Genomic DNA, 20,933 nt, shown 5'->3' with positions numbered 1-20,933 from the left:
GCTGTCTTTGGGATGTCAGCTTTAAAAATCCGGACTTGATGGTAGCCACTCTTGAGATCAATCTTTGAAAAAAATCTTGCACCATTGAGTCTTTCCAAGATGTACTCGATGCGGGGCATAGGAAACTTGTTGCTTACCGTAAGCTTGTCGAGTGCTCTGTAGACAACGCATAGTCGTGCGGACTTATCCTTCTTTGCCACAAATAGAATGGGTGCAGCAAAAGGCGAAGAAGAAGGTCTAATAAACCCAGCGCGCACTAACTGAGACAATTGCTGCTCTAACTCCCCCTCCATAGACTTTGAAAGTCGATAAGGGAACTTACTTGGAGGTGTCGAGTCCGGAAGTAGGTCGATGCGATGGTCCCAAAGCATGATGTCTTTGAACTCTTGGAGTAGATCCATCATTGCTTGCCCCATCGGAGGAGCGGCTTGAACTACAGTGATCTGGCACTAGACATAGACAAGTGCACACATGGCACCCTTACGGGTGGCGCGACCTGCTTGAATATGAGAGATTAATGGAATCTATGGTATGCTCCGATCACCGCGTATCACAGCGGGCTCAGGTAAACCTTCCACAATCATGAAGGTGTCTTGCCGCCAATCAAGTGTCGGAACATGCTCACAGAACCACTGAATCCCGAGGATCATGTCGCACCCCATCAAAGGAGTCAATATAAAATCCCGTGTAAACATGGCCTTCTGAACTAAAAAAGTAAACTGCATGGCCTGATGCGTGATGTGTGTGCGCAAGCCGAGCGTGAACCCGTCCACTACAAGCTCGTGAGGCACCAAGTTGCACCCCACTGTCTTGGCAAGCTGAGGGGAGATGGTATCTTCTGAACTCCCCATATCGAACAGAACAATAAACTGATGCCCGTTAGCTGTGCCGTACGCTCAAATGAGCGCCTTCTTTTGATCTGAGAAGTCGCCCTCCTTCTTACCTTGAAAGACCACTATGGGAACGGCGTTCAAAGCAGGGAAGACAGCATTCGTAGCTGAGGATGGCGGGACTGGAAGAGCCAATACATTGGCGACGGACGAAGTAAGTGCTTTCGCAGCCTTTTCGGCAAGCCACTTCAGACAATCCTTCTTGCCATGCCCGATGGCAATGAAAGCAGTGATGTTCTTGGTGGTACCGCTTCTGCTCGTCGGGCTATAGATAGCCACCCGTAATGCCCGCTTTAGCCTTCTCATCCGGAGTCATCTTTGGCTTGGACGACTTCTTTTGACCAGAAGCCTGGCCGTCTTTCTTTTGGAACTAGTTGTCCTTCTTCTGATCGTTACCCGCTGTGTTGTTTGACTGCTGTGGGGCTTTGGAATCTTTTTGGACCTGCTTGGGCTTTCCCCCATTCAACATCATCTCCTAATTCTGTGCGGGAGTCAGCACCCGCTCGTAATCCAACGGGTCGAAGTTCCGAGTACTAAAACGTATGTTCGTGTCCAATCCTCGAATGAATTGCTTCATCTTGGCGCTCTCCGTCACACCCAACTGTTGTGCCAATGTGATGACCTTGTTACTGTATGTCAACACAGGCAAACCATTCTAGGAGAGACAAGCGAACTCATCCTCCACGTTAAGTAGATATTGGGATGGGAGAAAACGGGCTTTGAGCTCGGCCACAAACATTGCCCAAATGAAATTCGTCTTAAACGTGTTTGGGTTAGTATGCTTACTAGCCCAATGCTGCCACCAAGTCACCGCCTCACCTGTAAGATGAGGGGCTGCAAGGTGGACTTTATCTTGCTCATCTTGAATCCGTGCTAACGAAAAATGAGCCACAAACTGATGAATAAATTGTAAAATTGCTGAATGGACACACTTACCATCATACTGAACAAAATTTGGAGTGGACCGAGTAAGTAGTGTTACCTTTGTCGATGGTGAAGCTGTGGCGGAGACGGCTGCTGCGCTCAAACTTGCTTGCATAGCAGCTAACATTTGTTTGTGTTGGAGAAGCATCGCCTCTCGATCTAGCTTTTGTTGCCTCTCTGCCTGGGCGAGCTCTGCACGTCGCAGTGCCTCCTCATTTTTGCGTTCCTCATGCATCATCAAGAGCAGTTTTTCAAAATCGGTGGTTCCTCTTTCTTCCAGCGGCTTTTCTGCTTCTTTTTCCTCCAGACATTGTTTTGTCTGGTCCCAGCTAGGATGAATGTTCTTCGAGTTGCTGCAGCAGGATCCGATTATGCTCTAGAAGGTTCGCCATCACTTCTTGAGCATTTGGCGGAAGTGTATCTTGTTGGTAGTCTTTAAAGTTTTCGCGGTTGAAATATTTTCCTAACCCTTCCATGGCACTTGATTGTGTGTCCTTTTCGGATCTCAACACAACCATACACTCGCGGTAGTCAAGCTGGATACAGACCGAAGCTCTGATACCAATGTAACATGCAATGGTTATCTGATCGTGTAATTCACAGCAAGACCTTCTTTAAACCTTTAGCGAGAAATGAGCGTTGTTTACCATAGAGAGAGAAAGGAGATGAGGGTAGAGAGAGAGTAGAGTCAACAACCAATTGGGTCCCTGTACCCACTGAGGTCCCCCTCCCCCAATCAGGGGAGAATTTGCTTTATACTTGGAGAACTGAGAAATACAAAGAACACTCTTCAAGAGAGCACGGATCACGCTTCTGAAGGGCTCAGTGTGCACACATATAGCAGACCCAAAGACCTGAGAGGCAACGTCGACCAATACCGAGACCTTGATGCTGTCCACACTGACGATGTAGGACGCTTCTGCAAGGCAAGGAAGAGGCTTGTGCTGTCTACCGGAATGCAGGGTTACTGCGTGAGTGAGAAAGTGAAAACTAGAAGTGATAGATCCTATGAGAGAACTGAGAGATGACTGAAATATAGAGCTGAGAGTGAGCTGTGTAAACTGTAAAAGAGAGCTGAGAAAGATGAGGAAACAGTGTCCAAACCTCGCTCCGTTTGCTGGTCCAAACCTCCGACTGTTGTGCTGCGTGGTCACCTTCAGATCAGGCTGAACTGATGGCCAAGGGACTGAGGCTAGAGCAGGGCCAGATCTGAGGATCTCAGGGGCTGCACAGGAGGCTGAAGTGGAGCTGTAGGGGGACTGAAGGCAGGAGCAAACTGAATGAGAAAACAGGGCAGCCAAGGGGCCCTTTTATAGGGCTGTCTTCATCAGACTCCTCATCACTATCTCGGTGCTTCTTCTTTGAAGACTGTTTTTTCGATTTATCCTTGTTTAAGGTAGTTTTACCCCAAGCACTTATACATCTGAACTCAAACAAACTCTACTCCACATATAGCTATGCGTAGAATCGAAAACACATCGAATGAAAGTCGAAATGTAACGTCAATCCATTACATCGAAGAAACACAGTATATAATGCAAAAAGTGTCTTCTTTCATTCATTACTATCATATCTAGGTATTACATCAATATGAAATTGGACAAAGTATAGCAATACTGCAAGTCTGATATCATTTTGATAGGTATGTAACTATAGATATCCCGAGTCGTCCATGCAATAGTTACATGCATGTATAACCGTACAACTACTTCACTATGCCGCCTAAGGCAACTACTGTGACACTATTAGACCTCGGCAGGATACATGATCTCATTATTTATAATGGTCTTGACAGATGGCCTGCATCAGGTTGTTTCACGTGCTTCCCACATGGGGGAGGCTGCAGTGTTGTGGACTACATCATGGGATCCCCTGCCTTCACATCTCGCATCACTGACTTTACTGTAGCATCTCTCCCTCCAGGGGCTGATCACACCTATCTTTTCTTTAGCATTGCTACTCCCCGTCACGCAGCACTCTCCACCCCCCTTAGCTCTTACTCCACCTATCATGATATACGCTTTGATCGCGATCACTCACCTACTTACTCTAGCCGTCTATACTTACTTCTCGCCTACATTGACTTTATACCCCTTTTAGAGGACCGTGCTGTCCTAGTCACCCGCTCACTAGACGAGGCTACTCTCCACGCTTTTTCCCACACCACCCACCCCCCACCCCGTGGGACCGTACACTGTAATAGCTGGTACGATGATGAGTGTAAGGCTTTACGCCATCAGCTCAGATTCGAAACCAAAAACAGTCTTCTGAGTGAACCAGAGACACTACGCGAGTACCATCGACTGGTACGCAGAAAGAAACTAGACTTTTTTCGCCAGAATGAGGAGGAGCTACTGAACATCCTGTTCAGTAACAACTCTAAGGACTTTTGGCCGAGATTTCTAGAGAGTCGGTCCCCCTCACCACTCACTGACACTCAGGTGTGGTTTGACTGTGTACACACTGTGTACACACACTCTATGATATCCCAAATCAGCCAATCCCTAACCTCTCACATATGAAACACCCCACTTCCTGCACCCTCTTCACTAGGAGGGGGCTAAAGGATGCCGTAATGAAACTTCATAATGGTCGAGCGAAGGATCATGAGGGACTATGCTTTGAGTTCATTGCATATGGGATTAACCTCCTAGCCCCAGTCTTAGCAAAGCTATTTAATGAAGCTGTTTGTTTGAGGTTTCCATGCACCTGGACCATCAACACTATCTCACCCATTCACAAGGCAGGGTATCCCTTGAGCCCGGAGAACTACAGGACCATTATGATTGGATATGTCATGTCCAAGACTTATGCATCAGTGCTAGATTCTGAGGTCAGCAGATTTGCAAAGTGTCAAGAACTTAGAGCAACGGGACAGGCCAAATTCAGACGTGATCATGGGACCATGGACCACATTCTCATGCTCAGATGTATCATCGAGGAGGCGCGGGCACGGAAGCAGAGAGTTTACTGTTGCTTTGTGGATTTTCGCAAGACATTTGACACGGTTCCGAGAGCCCACCTCATACAGCGCCTGCAGGATTTTGGTTACGACCAGGAGATCATTTGGGCTGTCATGGCACTCTATGAGCGAGTTTCACGCAGAGTCCGGGCAAGATCTAGGTGGACTGATGAGATCATGACCACTATCAGGGTCAAACAAGGGTGCCCATTATCACCTACCTTGTTTGGCCTCTACATTGACGAGGTTGAGACAGTGATGCAGACACAAGGGGGGTAGGTTGCTCTCTTGCGGGCACGTTGATCCGGATATTGCTTTACGCAGATGACGTGGCTCTCTTGTCTTCCTCGACAGAGGAGCTCTAGAGACACCATGACACACTACAGTCCTTTTGTGAGTCTCATGATTTGAAGGTCAACCTCGGTAAAACCAAGCTTATGCTCTTCAATACATCTCGAGCCGTTATGCGCCAGGTGCAGTTCGCATTTGATGGGTCACTTGTTGAGGTAGTTGCATCATACACTTATTTTGGGGTCGTCTTTTCCGGACCCAGCTTCACTATGAGACCTGCGATGGAGGCACGCTTGGACAGAGGATATGCTTCATTAGCTGGACTAGAGAGGTAGTGCTTTCTGTTGCATTACAGCTCAAGCTCAGGTTTTACCTGTTTCTACCATTGTTTGTCCTCCCAGATTTATCAATGCCATTTGACAAAAGAGCCTTCATCACTTCAATGAAACCATTACGTGCAGCCAGGTCTAGTGGTCGTTCTCCTTTGTAATCGCTTTCATTGATATCCACTCCCCTGTAAAAATCAAATCCAACATAAGGAAAATACCCATGTGCATAATAAAGATAATTGAATATTGCCTTGTATTTTGATCAAGTAATCTGTAACTCGATTGCTTTTGAGAAAGTACAAGAACTTAGCATTGTATGGAGGCTGAAACACACCCTAAGATCAAGATATTGACGATAGAATCATGGCCCCCTGCAGCAGCATAGTGAAGGGGAGTAAAGCCATTCGTTTTGTGGGCTGAAACAAAGGCCCCATTCTCCAAAAGTAGCTTCACACATTCTTCGTTGCCATGAGCACATGCCTATCAAGAAGCAACACAATTTAGCATACACCACATATGCACACATTTGAAAGTCAAGCAGGCACTTAAGATGTGAACACTCAAATGGGAAATCAATATCTGAAATAGGATTCCCCCAATTTTCTGGAAAAGAAATAAAATTTCTGATAACCTCATGCAAAGGAGTTTTTGCCTTCCTGTCCCTTAGATTTGGGCTTACACCAGCCTGCCCTGCATCATGACTAAACTTAGCAGAGCTTTGACGTCAAAAGCATGACTGTCTCATCATATAAAAGCCGCTTCACAAGACAAAGGAATGCTAAAACAGACTGGCCAATTGCTTCGATAAACCCTAACCTGCAAAAGAGATCTAACCTCCTCCAAGTTTCCATCTCTTGCAGCCCTGCATATCAACCAAGCCAGTTACAAGGAAGGTTATGGAGGAGTACAACTCTCTGAACCATCTTGTTTCCAAGCTGGTATAAAGAAGCCATGGTCACACCATGACACACAAACATGTTAAGAGTATAGCTGAAATGTGAACCCTTATGTACAAGAACAATGCACTGTCTGCACGGACCAGTTGTGCAATAAGGCGCTTATTTTAAAACTTTATAAGCTAACCTTTTATACACAGACACAGACGTATATATAGCACTTGAACTAAAATGTTGAAGAGTGATGCTTCAAACCAACAAGGCAAGAGCTTTGTCTGTGTCACATTCAGACACCCTTATTTCTCCTTGACAAGAGAGTGTTTGTAGACTAGGAAAGATTATCCGGCCTCCGCACGAGCTGGCCAAACACTTCAAGATGGTACTGGTTATGTACATTGAGACACACAAACTGTTGGAGTAGGACTGGTCACCTCCCCATCTGTAAGCCCCCAAAAGAGGAGAGCATTTGGGGGGTGCGGGGAACCATAGGGCAAAACAACAAATCATGGGTGGGCAGCACAAAGATGTAACGAATTGAGAGTAGCTATGGAGGGTGAAGATGGATCAACATCATGAAGAGAAGAGATACAATGAAGCGTAATTTTATACATGATAGAAAGAGCCTGAAGTAGGCAAAGATACAAACCATTCAATATCATTGATGAGCTCATAGTTGAGCATCTAGATCCATAAATCACTCCTAGATTATCTCCATCATACCTACCAAATGAGTCGAGCTCAATCCACTCCAAACACACATCTAACAGTGCTTATGGGCACCTAACTGTGCCTCTAGCACACACACATAGAACCCAAGGTGTGCCTGAGGCATACACCTCGAGATATCCCCATCAAACCCCCCCTCAAGGGAATGCCTTAGGCTATGTCAAGGATACATCTTAGTCTCATAGTTTCTCATGCCATCTCATGGTGGTCAAGGATAAATCTATGGCTAGGATCTCATGCTAGCAAGGTTTCCCAAGGGTGTGAAGTAAACAAAGGGATACATAAGACCTTCCAATGGTTATCTCCGCTGCATGTACATGCACACAATGTCTGCAGGAGGTACCATGGAGCAAAAAAACACATACACATGGCCTACATCATATGGTGACCAGAGGTATTTACAAAGAACACAATAGTTTATTCCATTCATTTTGGAGGACTATCCAGGCAGAGTACCTTGACTCAACATAAAAGAGAGATCTGGAGCATATATGGAGATGGTTCAAAAAGCATAATCTTCATAGGAGGCCTCATCTTGTGGAGACACATCAACTGAAAGTAAATTGACAGTTTTTGGTTTTGTAGTTGCTTCCTTTTTGGCCTTACAAAACTTTTCATGGTGATTGTTTTTGCCACAATATTTGCAAGGATTGATCTTGAAGCAATCTTTTGAGAGGTGATAAGTCTTCCCACACAGGTACGTCCACAAAAGGACTTTAAGAATTGCAAAAGGGCCAAGTCTGCAGCATTGAACAAGTTAGCCATACTCCGCAAAATTGAGAGCCAAGAATGGCATGAAAGATATTCCCACAATCACTAAACTAGTAACAAATCAAGCTCCTTCAATCGCTGGAATAGATAGGCTTTATACTTTTGGGAAGACTCCAAAAATACACAGAAGTGCCATAGAGTTTTCCAATCGATCATGCAGCATGAGTGAGCAGCTTTGAGTCTGCTTCTTAAGATCACACTTTTGCGATTAAATGAAGCAATCAACTTCAGAACTTCCTTGTTATCAGGTCTCGTGGAATGAAGGAAGGATGCCAAACCTCAGATTCACAAAAGTAGTCGCATGTGAAACATATGTGGTTGCTCAGAAAGAGCCGAAAACGAACTGCAGCAGCTGGTTGCTGAAAGCTAGATGACAAGCCGCTTAGGACCACAGAAGCAGCATAGAATGTGGACAGATCAATGTACGATATCAGCACAAAAGTTTGAAGCAGGCCCAAATAGTCCGCATCACGAGCACTTTGGAACTAAGGGAGAGGTTGCATTGATTCGAGAGAGGACGCGAAAGGGTGAAAAACTGTCATAAGCTAGAAATGCTTGTAGATAGCAGACGTCACTCAGCATAATCAACCTTGCAAAAATCTGTCGACATACTCCAGAGTACAGACGCATGAAAAATCCTGAGGCTACATCTAGTATCCTTCCCGCAAGTAAGCTGATTGGACAGCTTTGTATGAAGGCGTGAGCAAGAGTACACGTTGAACAAGGATTGACTGTGGCGCTCTTGACGAATGATATGAAAGAGTAGATCAATCCTTTGCCGCAAGAAAGAACATGAAAGGAAAGAGCTACAGCCAAATCCACAAACCCGCTAGGCTCTGATACCAAATGTAACGAATTGAGAGTAGCTATGGAGGGTGAAGATGGATCAACATCATGAAGAGAAGAGATACAATGAAGCGTAATTTTATTCATGATAGAAAGAGCCTTAAGTAGGCAAAGATAGAAACCATTCAACATCATTGATGAGCTCATAGTTGAGCATCTAGATCCATAAATCACTCCTAGATTATCTCCATCATACCTACCAAATGAGTCGAGCTCAATCCACTCCAAACACACATCTAACAGTGCTTATGGGCACCTAGCTGTGCCTCTAGCACACACACATAGAACCCAAGGTGTGCCTGAGGCATACACCTTGAGATATCCCATCAAAAGAGTGGAGTACTTGGCAGTTGGAAGCCACCATGGAGGACAGCAGAGGTATGGCAATGCCACGTGGCTGTCCACAATTGGAGAGGGCAGAACTGTGCAGGGAATCCAGCAAGAAACAGAGCGTCCACAAGGCAGATGATGTCATTGTTGGAATAGAATTGGTCACCTCCCCACGTGAGTCCCCCAAATGAGGTGTGCAACGGATGAGGGGTGAACCATAGGACAAAGGGAAAGAGAGAGAGGGGGCTGCCAAATGGGCAGCACCTCACAACAAAGGGAAAGCGGGTGACATCAGCAGAGGTACGAAGAGGCCATGCAAGCTGTACGGATGCTGCAGGGTGGAATAAACTGCTGCAGATCAGGGCTGAGGTGGCGCAATGGTACGGACAGATGGAGAGAGCCCTACAGCAAAAATTTTGGGACCCTATGGACAGGTTTGGGGGCAAGAAACTGGGCTGGACTAGCCTGGGCCATCTTTGGACGGGGAACGGGGTATCCTAACGGGATGACTCCCTCCCCCCGTGCCAATACACCCTTAAAACCCTTAAACCATGGAGAAAAAAGACCCCCCCCCGTTCTCCCCAACAGAAAGTCGGATCAGAACAAGATTTTTAAAGGGTGATCCACCCATCAAGTACCCCCTATAATGGTATCTAGAGCTCCAATCCACTTAAAATAAGTAGCCCAAACGGAGCGCACCAGTTTACAGCAGAAATACAAGAAGAAAAGCTTAAAAGAGAAGGAAGGAAGAAGAGGTCATTTAGTGTTTTCTCGACACAAACGAAGCAGGAGTCGGATAAGTACTACCAACTCTACAACACTTGACTTTTGCTGTAAAATAAACCTCTTTTCTGAAATTACAGCAAGTCATTTTTTCTCTTGTAGAAAGAATGGAAGGGGAAGGGATATTTAATAATGAACTTGACCTTTTTCCTCCACTACCAGAAGGAGATAGGGAGAGAATACCATCACCTCCTCCTGAAGAGGATGATGTAGATGAGAGTTTTACACATATTGAGTATGATAATCCACGTATAGAATTACCTTCATCTCTCCTTCAAGAATCTCTTGATAGGCAGTTTTCCTTCAAAAATGAAGGGAGAAACGAGTTCATCCAAGACCAAGGCGTTGAGTTTACGCCTTTAACTCAAAATCCCATACACATGGATTGTATCCAAGTGCAAGAGGGAGAGAGGAGTCTCCCGTTGATAAGCTGGTTTCTCAGCTTAGCCATATGATTGAACAGTCCATTATGACAAAATTTGGGACTAAGAGAGTGCTGAATTTTGGGGATGAATACTTAGGTACCCCCTCGAAGAGAGCCAAATTTCAACCTCGAGAGAGAATAGAGTTCCCAAAGTATGATGGAGCAAGAGAGGCGGATAAAATCCTCAATTGGATTCGCCATTTTGAGCTAAATTTTGCCCATCAAGATAAGACCGACCACGAGAAGCTTGCTCTTGCCACACTACATGTACAGAAGGATGCTTTGATGTGGTGGTCTTTATCACAAACGGGAAAGAGCCTATTCTTCAATGGTCCAAATTTGTAGAGCAGCTTAAGGCCACTTTCATGCCTCCGAGGCATGAAGAAGAATTGACCTTCCGCTGGGAAAGGTTGAGGCAATTCGAAAACGAAAGTAACGCTGAATTTACAGCTAGGTTCTGGAAACTCTCTTTAGAGTTACCTAAGAAGAGTGAGGATGATAAAAGGAAGAAGCATTTAGCAGCCCTAACCCCGAAAGTGAGGTATGAGGTTGAGATGTTCAACCCGACCACCTTGAAAGACACCACTAAATTGGCTAGATTGCTGAGAGGAAATTGAATCCTCGTAAACTCCTTAACAAAGGAAAGGAGAAAGCCATTGTACAAAATGTTAACAGCCAATCACGTCCTGGATGGATACCATTTCCTTCCATGACTGATGATGAGAAGAAAAAGCTAATTAAGGAGGGTAAATGTTTCGGATGTAAGAAACATAAGCCAAGGCATCCATGGCATAAATGTCCTACTCTATTAGCCAAAATTGCCAAAACCAATTCTGTAAAAGGGAAAAGCAAAGCATCCAAGCAGGAGGGTGAGGCTTCTACCTCCTCATCCCAAGACTCTACGGTGAACATAGAACCAAGAGTAAATGCTATCCATTCAGCCAACACTGGTGTATGGATGTGTGAATTGAAAAGAGAGTAGACATATTCATTGTGGAGTATAGACGGAGAAAAATCCATGTAGAGCGTCTGATAGGATGAATAGGACTGAAATAGAAGAGTTGGAAAAAGAGATTGAAGGTCTATAGTTTCTATAGATTAAGTAGTTCTCCATCAAAAAATCATTTATAGCCAAGGTCACCTAGTTCAATAACACATTTGGGTGAGAGAACCTTTTTGAATACTGACCAGTGTGTTGAGAATATGTTTCAGCTTATTGAGCAGGTTACTATAAAGAGATTTCAGCAGCTTGGTATTCAGAAGAGAATTCTGAGTATGAAGAGATATTTAAGAGGCACTGCAGTGGTATTTATGCATTTTGAATATTCAGCATCAAGAGGAATCACAACTTGAAGATGGGATTTAAGTTTTGATTCAGAAGAGATCGTGTACTGCCAAGAGAAAAATATTTGCAGATTATGAAGAGGAGATGCAAATGCAGAAGTAAAAGAGAAGCGTACGCAAGAGAAAGAGACAAGAGAGGATCCAGAAGAGGACTTCTGCCCATTCAAGCAGGAGGGAGTGTCATGACAAGAGGAATCACTAATCCGTGATTAGTAGACATTAAAACATTATTATATATTATACGCCAATGGTGTAACATGTATTTGTATTTATGATGGACACCGACCGATTTGTTATGGCAGTGGATCATCTGAGTAGATAGGACTAGTCGACGAGCTGGAGCCACTGCTTCAAACGGTATTGAATTTGGACATGTGATACTTATTCTATTAATAAAAATGTGCACACACGTGTCTAGGTCCTAGGGGCAATAGGAAGGGAAGGGTGCATTAAGGTGCATTGAATGGTAGATGCATGGGTCATAGGCTAAGGGTAGGTGTAAATGGGAAGATGGAACTTGAGTGATCTCAAGGGACAATAATGAAAGGGTATCACCCTTTCATTGTAAATCTCACGTAGCATTCTCTCTACCACATTGCATTCATCCGCCATCTCTCTCCCACCTTGCATGTAGGTCAAATTAGAAACAAGTACTCTCACGAGGGCGCTCTTCCCCATTGGAGGGCCAATTGGCATTCAAATTCTGCATGCATTGCACACATTTGCATTCTTGAGAAGGCTGTTTCTTCACAGCCAATAGATACCTGGTCCCAAATTTTGTTGAGACAGGCAAGCTCAACGGGATCACCTACCCGTTGTGCAAAATGAAGGCTCAGAGCCACTTAGTATTGAGGAAGTCGGGGAGATTGCAACGGGGACGGAGCTAATACCTCAGGCCACCGTAACTACTCCAGTAACATCATCCTTGACGGCGGTGACATCACCAACAGACCCTGTATTAGTGAGAGCATGGCATATCCGAGATGTGGAAGCATTGGCTATCATTGTGGGTATGACGGCGGATATGGTACTGCCTCATATTCAAGTGGCCAACAACTTTCGAGGCCTGGACGACATTGAGGGATATTTATGAGCTTGACAATGAGGAAAGAATCTTGGACCTCAAGACAAAGCTATACGGCATGAGAATGGATGAAGGGGCATCGGCACAAGAACACATCACCAACATGAACGTGGTGCGGGATCAACTGGTGGCAATTGGTCAAAGGTGAGCTCGTCCAAGATGGCAAGGCTATTGCTGGAAATGCTCCCCCAGAGCTATAGTAGTTTTGTGACTACAATGACTTCATGGCACAAGGCAGCGCCGGTGACTTTCGAGGAGTTGGTTCCATTACTGCTACAACAAGAAGCTCAGTAAAAGAAGTATGATGATATGAATAAGGATGACAAGGCCCTGATAGCTCAAGACATGAGCAAAGGCAAGGGCAAGGGTAAACCTAGTAAAGGCAAGCCCAAATCTGACGACAAAGCGGACTTTTCAAAATGAAAACAACAAGAAAAAGAGAAAGAAAGAGAGGAAGTGCTTCTACTGCGATAAGCCAATATATTTTGTGAAAGACTGCATAATGAAGAAGTCTGATCAAAAGAAGGGTACCAACTTAGAGTCAGCTCAAGTGTCGGTAGGAGAACTTTTCTTGGTGGCAACTCCGCGTGTTGCTGAGACTAGATATGTAGACCCCAGTGCGACTGTCAAAATGTCAAACATTAAGGATTGGTTAGAAGAGGCGTCAGGATCCTTTGTGAAGGTGATGGACAGTGACGAGTGCCAGGAGTCATCTGGGTGCTTGGCTGGTGTTGCTGAGCAAAGGGGGATTCGTCGAGCTTGACGGTCCAAGTAATCTGGATTTGTGCCTGGGATATGATGTCTCGGGCATCTAGGCTTCATTGTCGGTTTGCCATGTGGCAGCCTATTGTACTAATCCCATAAGCAATGGTGTTGTTGGCCCACTTTCCAAAAAAATATAAAAGGTCTTCAACTATACTTCATTCTCATTCAACACTAATACCAGTTTCTTTTAGTGTTTGTACCATCTAAGCCTCAGCGCCTGAAGGCTACACATGCAAGAAGGACAAATCTAGCAGCCAAGCTAGCCAACCCACGTGTAAGAGAGACTCTATCCTATCCTCTTCACATGGGAGCTTCCATTTCTGCATCTCTGCAATTTTTTGCTAAGCAGTCACTAAATTTAGTTACTGTTAGGCAACATTAGTCGAAGGTTCTGTTTCAGTTGGTATCAGAGCCCTTTTTTGGGAACTTTGTGGGTGAATATTCATTATCTCGTCCTGGAAATCAGAGCATCCTATCTTGAGCCTAAGGGTTACCTCTGTGAAAAATTTCATCGCGGGAAGTGCTCCAGATTCTATTCTGCCACGTATCGGCTTGGGAACAACCCTAATTTCCAAAGTTCTCAGATTTTCACAATTCTTGTATCAGTGTGTAAAGGATGGTCCCCTCATCAAAAGCCCTAAGGTATCACAAGGAAATTCCAAAGTTTCAAGCTGGAAATTGTCTAAAAAACAGTGCCCTGCCAAGAAGCTTAATCTGCTGCGATTTGCATAATGCCTGCTGCAAATGATGATATGACTGCATATCAGGATTCACCTCAGCTGTCAGAATGTCTGTACCAAGTTTGGGTCTGATTGGACTTCATTTGCCCCTCCATCTGGCCATAAATCTACTCTAGCAGGTGCAAATTAGGGTTTTTCCCTACGTACAAAGCTACAAATTGGGGCTTTTCCATTCTACAGCCTATCTTGATCTATTCTATTCTGCCTAACCCTAAATTGCAGCATACATTGATAATTGAGGCTTTAATGTTGGAAAATTGGGGCAGAGACTCCAGATTCTTCCACGTGGCCAGTTGATATTTGATATTAGATTGAATTCCTCCAAGCAGTAACCCTACAGTGTGCATATACAGTGGCATTCCTTGATCAAAACAATGCGATTCAGTCTAAACAATGTATCCAAACAGTGTCTCCGAAAAGGGTTCTAAACAAGGTCTAAACATTGCTTCAAATAGTAGTTTTCTGTTCAAAACAGTGTCCAGATAGAGAGTTTGTCACGGGGACGTGATGGTGATGGTGAAGTGATTAAACTAACTGTCACTGAATTTGGCCTATGGATGCTAGGCTAGGGGCATTAGTTAATGCCCAAAGGGTACCTATGATTTCATGTGCAACAAGTGCAACTCCTAGTGCTATTAGAGTGTTTCCATTCTCTAAGGTCATTGGTTAAGTTCACCGGGATCATGCTTTAAAAATTGACCCACTAGAGGTCCTATATACTAGGGTCATTGGTTTCAAGCATTAGGGTCATGAGTTCCAAAGTGACCCCCTAGGGGCATTAAAATCCCACACCTTTTTGCCACGTGTCTGTGTGTGGGGCATGTGTGGCCTCTCTACTTGCCTCGTGGCACCTGTGTCACATCTGGAAGCACTTGGAAGGCCTTGGAGCCCTTCCCTAGTCTTCCTTGCTGTTATGGGTCTTCTCCCCTACCAAAGGAGTCTTCTTCTGAAGATGGTGGATTTTTGCAACTCTCCCTTTGCTGGCTGAAGTTGATTTTGAAGCTTTCTCCGCGACAGTTTTCCTCCCCTTGGTGTTTCCTGCTGCTGGCATGCTCCCTAGGCCTGGAAGCCTTCATTCTAGGCCTTTTCTGAAGCTTTTCTCGACTTTCTTCAAGACAGAAGTTCTCCTGTCCTACATTTGAAGCCATATTCTTGGACGCCTCACTCCTAGCTCGTCTGGTGCAAGGCGCACTGATTTTCTGAGGTTTCAGTGGGCTGGAATCTTCATTCCGGTGGACGAGTTCATGGCAGATTTGCTACAGCTTGCTGGACACTCTCTTTTATGACCTTTGCTGGTGCTGGAAGTCAGTCAAGGACAGCTCCCTCCTACCAGAGTCTCCTATCTGCTGTTCAACCATCTTCTAAGGCTGTTTCGTGCTGAAACAGGCTCCATTTGTTGGCCGAATTCTTGTCTTCTCCTTCTACTGTGTGCTACTGTCATTCTTGCTGAGTTTCTAGAAGGTTGGATGCCCTGCCGTTGGCCCAAGAGAGGATTGCAGCACTGGTTGTGATACTCTCTTCCTGGGGGTGCAGTGGCAAGCCTTGGGCTCAGTAATGGCTTTGATTTGTGTAGATGCATTGCTTGGCATGATGTTGGGTTGTTCTGCTTGTGGTATGCATGGCTACTGAAGGGAACCAAGAGAATAGCACTGGGAGTTGGCCACAGGCACAGGCACAGCCACGGGTTGGCATTGTACTGGGTTGCACTCGCGGGTGAGTTTAAGAAGGGAGTCCCTTGTATTTGAACTAACCAATGAATAAATAAATACCGCAAGGGGCGCCAAGTGTTGGGGCCAACAGGTGTCACTGTGTATGCTTTTGAGTAGGGGCATTCTAGCCTCCCTTGTTTTGTATGGTTCAGTGATGCTATGCTGTGAATTTGTATGCTCTAAGTATTGTGTTTGGGCAATGGCAATGGAACATGGTGGCTGTATTTTGGTGTTGTGAGATAATAGAGTAAGATATACTGCCCTTTGTCAATCAAAGGCCAGTTACAGAGTCTACTGCCCAAACAATTTCACACAGCTACAGACAGTGTTTTGAGTGCCAATTGACTTGGATCATAGTAACCTGCTCCAAATTCTAATGGCCCCAAGGAGATCTGGCTCTAACTCTAGGAAGAGCAAGTCTACAAGGGATTGCAAACATGAAAGGGAGTATGAGGAGGCCCAGCTGATGAACCAGGCTGAAGTGTTGGCATGATGACTTGGACAGTAATCATGAGCATATCGGAAAATCTCTAAGTCCTTCCCCAAGTTCCCATGACCACTCACCAACCAAGTCCCCTCACCACAAGTACAGAACAGATCCGCCATGAGCAGCAGCCTGTACAGCTCTTTTGGAAGGTCTATAGGGCCTTGGAGAGACAGGAACAGGTGCATCAAAGGGCGAGATCAGAGGTGCCTGGTTAGAGTAGCACTAGGTGCTAGTTCGAGGCTGTTTGGAGCTCCAGACAGAGGCGGACAGACGCGCAACAGGACAGGGCAGACCAGCAGAGGGAGTGGGCTACATGAAGAGGCTGATTGGGCTGGTTGGAGCCAGCCAACCAGGCCTTATGTAGGGCAAGGGCTGGGACACTGCCTTAAAGTGAGGGCTAAATCCCTAGAAGTATGGTCCAAAGGCCCTACTTATGAGAGCCCTTAAGGGCAAGTTTTGCAGCAGACTGGTCGGCCTGTTTGGGTTGGCCAGAATAATGCTGCTGGTCGGTTTTTTGGAGCAGGCCTTGGGCCCATATAAAGAGGCCATTGGGCTTCATTCATTCATCCAACAGTTCAGCAAGACAGGAGCATCCAGAAGCCACTCCCTTGGGCCTCACACTAGGGGTGAAGGAGAGTTGAAGGTGTGCTGCAGATTGAGCTCTCTAGGGGGCGGACCCTGGTTGTCTTCTAGGGCAGCAAGGTGTTGTGATCTGGACAGAGAGTCTACATACGCTCGAGGTGGAGCACGCGGGCTCAAGTCTAGAGATATTCGGGCAGATAGTAGAAGTACCTTGTGGTAAGATCAAAGGACCACGCTCCGGTGGGACTTTGGATCTATCTCTCTTGTGTTGTGTCCATAGTTTTGGGACGCAAATATATTGTTATGGTAGCTTCTATATCTGGCTGGATAATTGTCTATTGATGAGTCTACACACCTATTTGATGCACATAAGTTAAAGAAGTTTGTGATTCCACTCCCACACACACACTATGTAAGCTCCTAGGCTATTCTATCAGTCTTCCGCTGTGTGTACCCTCTGTTGGTCTTCTTTCATAGTCTCAAGAAGCAAGAACTGAGGAAGTTAAAGGAACTGAAGGAGGACGAAGAGGAGGAAGAGGAAGTGAGGGAGGCAACTCACGATCAACATGTCGGATTGCGAATTTGTTCAACATGTTCAAATTTGTCAAAAAGTTAAGGTCTTCCACAAGAAAGCAGCAAGCTTATTGCCACTGCCAATTCCCATCCAGAACATTTACATGGACTCTTTCAGGACATTTCCATGGACTTCATGGGACCTCATGAGAGCTTATTTAGATTTAAATCCTCTAAAGAGAAGTTTTCCAAGGTATATTGAAGTTTGGAAAGAACTTTGACATTATATTTTTCAAAAACTTTTATTGAAAAAAGACCCAGAGACATTAGTCTATCTAGGTAAAGAAGTCTTCTTTTATAGTCTCGAGAAGCAAGAACTGAGGAAGTTAAAGGAACTGAAGGAGGACGAAGAGGAGGAAGAGGAAGTGAGGGAGGCAACTCACGATCAACATGTCGGATTGCAAATTTGTTCAACATGTTCAAATTTGTCAAAAAGTTAAGGTCTCCCACAAGAAAGCAGCAAGCTTACTGCCACTGCCAATTCCCATCCAAAACATTTACATGGACTCTTTCAGGACATTTCCATGGACTTCATGGGACCTCATGGGAGCTTATTTAGATTCAAATCCTCTAAAGAGAAGTTTTCCAAGGTGTATTGAAGTTTGAAAAGAACTTTGACATTATATTTTTCAAAAACTTTTATTGAAAAAAGACCCAAAGACATTAGTCTATCTAGGTTAAGAAGTCTTATTTTATAGTCTCGAGAAGCAAGAACTGAGGAACTTAAGGGAACTGAAGGAGGACGAAGAGGAGGAAGAGGAAGTGAGGGAGGCAACTCACGATCAACATGTCGGATTGCAAATTTGTTCAACATGTTCAAATTTGTCAAAAAGTTAAGGTAGCCAGGGAACTCACACAATGGTGTATTCAAATACAAAACTTACTTCCTTGATGTTACTATCCATAGGTGTGCAGATAGTAATTAGACAATGCTCAAAAGAGGGATATCAAACCAGCAACCAGCAAAATATATTTCCATCCAGTGGGCCTCATACGTGTGCCCCACAATCATGCCTCCCTGCTGCTCCAATGGACAGCCAATTCCAAGGCAGTGTTTGCTGTGGTTCCTTGACCTCCTTTGCTGCTCCAAATGCAGCCCAAGCTGAGGCACAAATCACCTCCAAAGTTGTCTTCTTTTGCTGCTCCTATGCACCACAATCCAGCTCTTCCACTTCGTATACATCTGCTCCTTCATGTGCTCCTGGAACCTGCTACAATCCTCAGTTCTTTTCTGGCTGCAAATCGCCTCTCTCTAGAGCATCACCTGTGGCCTGAATTGCTCCCTGAAGTGGCTTCAAATGCCCAAGAGCTGATCTCAATAGATGTACCAAATGCCCCATCCAAGGGGGCTGTATGCCCCGCAGACTGGCGACTTTCACAAACCAGTGAGCCACTTGGTGGGCCAGCCAACCTGCCCTACCAGTCAAATGGTTGTGCTCTATAGCAGCCCTTTCTTAAGTCCTTCCTGGCCAGAAGGAAAGCTCGATATCATTCCGGATGGCAGAGGGGAAAAGCATTCCTCGTAGGTGTTGTATCTTCCATCACTTGGCTTTCATTTGCTATTAGTTCATGAAATATGTAAACTTGGCACACGTGGATAGTTTGAGGAAGCTTCTATGGCCATTAGAGACAAAGTAACCAAACTGGAACTGTGCAATTGTCTCCGATTTAGATGTGGCCAAACTTCCACCGAACGTCTTTGAACACCTCACAGGATGGTTTCAAGTGACCACTATCAAGTATCCATTCCCGTGAATCACCAATGGTCAAAGCAGCCCCCTCTCCTCCCAAAGAAGATGGAGCTGTGAGAAGTGCAACAGAGACCGAACAGAAAAGAGAGAGCAAACCACACACAAACAGAACTGAAAGGAGAGAAAGAGAGACTGCAAGGGGTCTCCGGGAGAAGCCCTCTGCACTGCTGGGCAAAACCTCCGATGAATGGTGTACATTGAGATGATACAACAACTGAGGGGAGGCCTATATACAGCATCTCCCCCTCCCCTAGTCGGCTTGCTATATAGACCGACCAGCATCCCTAAGGTGGGCCGAACCCCCCCGCATCCTCCTCGCATAAGAAGGGCTGCCAGCCAGCCAAATAGGGGCTGCTGAGTGGCCGACCAGCAGGTCAGTCCACCACAGCCAGCCACCCCAGTAACCCGACCGATCAGGTCGGGTTGGCTGTCCCAAAGGGTGGCCCACTATAAAAGTCCAGCCTAGGTGCCCTGAACAGCCACGATCCCCTCTTAATCAGCAAACCACCATCGACTGCCCTCTACTGGATCCACCACAAGAGCCTGGCTATCCATCACAGGGGCTTGGCTAACCACATGCACAGGTATGTGGGCGGGCACACCCACAACCAAAGGCCTCACTCTTTACCCTAACCATGGTACATCAGGAGATGCTGACCTCAACAGAAGCATCCACTTCTCTATATGAACAAAGGCCAGAGTAGTTGCAGCTGCAGAAGAGGAATCGGTACCGTTATCATTACTCCTGTGAGGGCACTACCTCCAGTAGTGGCCCTTTGTGTAGGTCCGCTCCGCCTTCAAGGCCTCTCGCTGCGCATCGGACTTCTTCTCTGTAGATGGGGAAGATTTCCACTTCACCTTTGACAATCAACAGGCGAGGTGGGCCTTAATGAACGGATGCTGCTGATGATAGTGAACGAACCTTTGAACGCACAATATGGTACTGATGGGTGATGACTGAATGGAGGCTCTCTTAACATCAATGGCTCCTTGGGCGTAAAGCTTCGATATAGCCGATAAACTATAGGGATTACAACCTTCACCTTTACCTTCAACAAGTTCACGACTTCCCTCTTGAGCGTGCCAATTGACAGAAACCATTCAAGATATCCTTCTACATGTTCATGCACGGGCTTCCAAAAACCAAAAACAGTATGTACGTGTCGCACGAAGATATATCAATTGTAATGCCCTCAAGCGCTGCGTTATGCTAGTTAGCTGAGCTTCATTTTAGTCCCTTAAAGGATCAGTTTAGAGCACCTGTGGATCGCACTAAATCCATTGCCATTTTCCATCGTCCAAGCTGATGCCAATTCCCTCGTGTTAACATTCCCTCTCGCTCCCGCTACTATCTATTTACCACCTCTACTGATTTGTATCAAAGGTTCGCGAATAGTAAGCGTTCTTCGGGTATGGCCCATGGGTCTCTCATCTTCTATGCACGGTTTATGAAGGTTTGGTGACGTATAGGGGAAAGGGACTTTCCGAGGACTTTACTTTTCGAAAGTCCTCCCCCGGCCCTTTCCCCCGCCCACGGGACGGAAATGACACTTGGAAGGTTTTTATTGCTGATTTTGTCTTTATTCAAAATGGTGGGCTAATTTTGTCTTATTCAAAATGGTGGGTTGATTTTGTCTTATTCATAAGGAGGTTAAATTCCCTCTACTAAAGGTGCTCGAATGGACGGTGGAGATTCATTCTCCACCGACCGGGGACCTTCACGTGT

At 45.5% G+C, this 20,933-nt stretch overlaps 1 protein-coding gene across 5 annotated transcripts in view; it reads right to left on the bottom strand.

The window, feature by feature from the left end:
• LOC147896308 (uncharacterized) overlaps positions 1–20,622 on the bottom strand; it is a 111,990-nt gene extending 91,368 nt beyond the window's left edge. The window contains exons 1-5 of one of the 5 annotated variants that reach the window (XM_087382927.1): positions 20,468–20,622; positions 6,213–6,258; positions 6,028–6,081; positions 5,731–5,876; positions 5,441–5,581 (exon numbers count right to left, since the gene is read on the bottom strand). In XM_087382927.1, coding sequence (XP_087239053.1) covers positions 5,441–5,581; positions 5,731–5,876; positions 6,028–6,081; positions 6,213–6,258; positions 20,468–20,502 — 422 coding nt within the window. In that variant the 5' untranslated portion in view covers positions 20,503–20,622. Of the gene's footprint in view, positions 1–5,440; positions 5,582–5,730; positions 5,877–6,027; positions 6,082–6,212; positions 6,259–20,129; positions 20,383–20,467 lie in introns of those variants that run through there. The other 4 variants (XM_087382925.1, XM_087382924.1, XM_087382928.1 and 1 more) reach the window with 4 other exon arrangements.
• Positions 20,623–20,933: the final 311 nt, after the last annotated feature.

The sequence above is a fragment of the Dipteris shenzhenensis genome, chromosome 12, assembly GCF_047967505.1.
Source record: "Dipteris shenzhenensis isolate YYH24624 ecotype China chromosome 12, Dip_SZ_1.0, whole genome shotgun sequence".
NCBI lineage: Eukaryota > Viridiplantae > Streptophyta > Polypodiopsida > Gleicheniales > Dipteridaceae > Dipteris > Dipteris shenzhenensis.
Note: the sequence above shows the minus strand (reverse complement) of the source record. Positions and strands in the feature narration are given on the sequence as shown.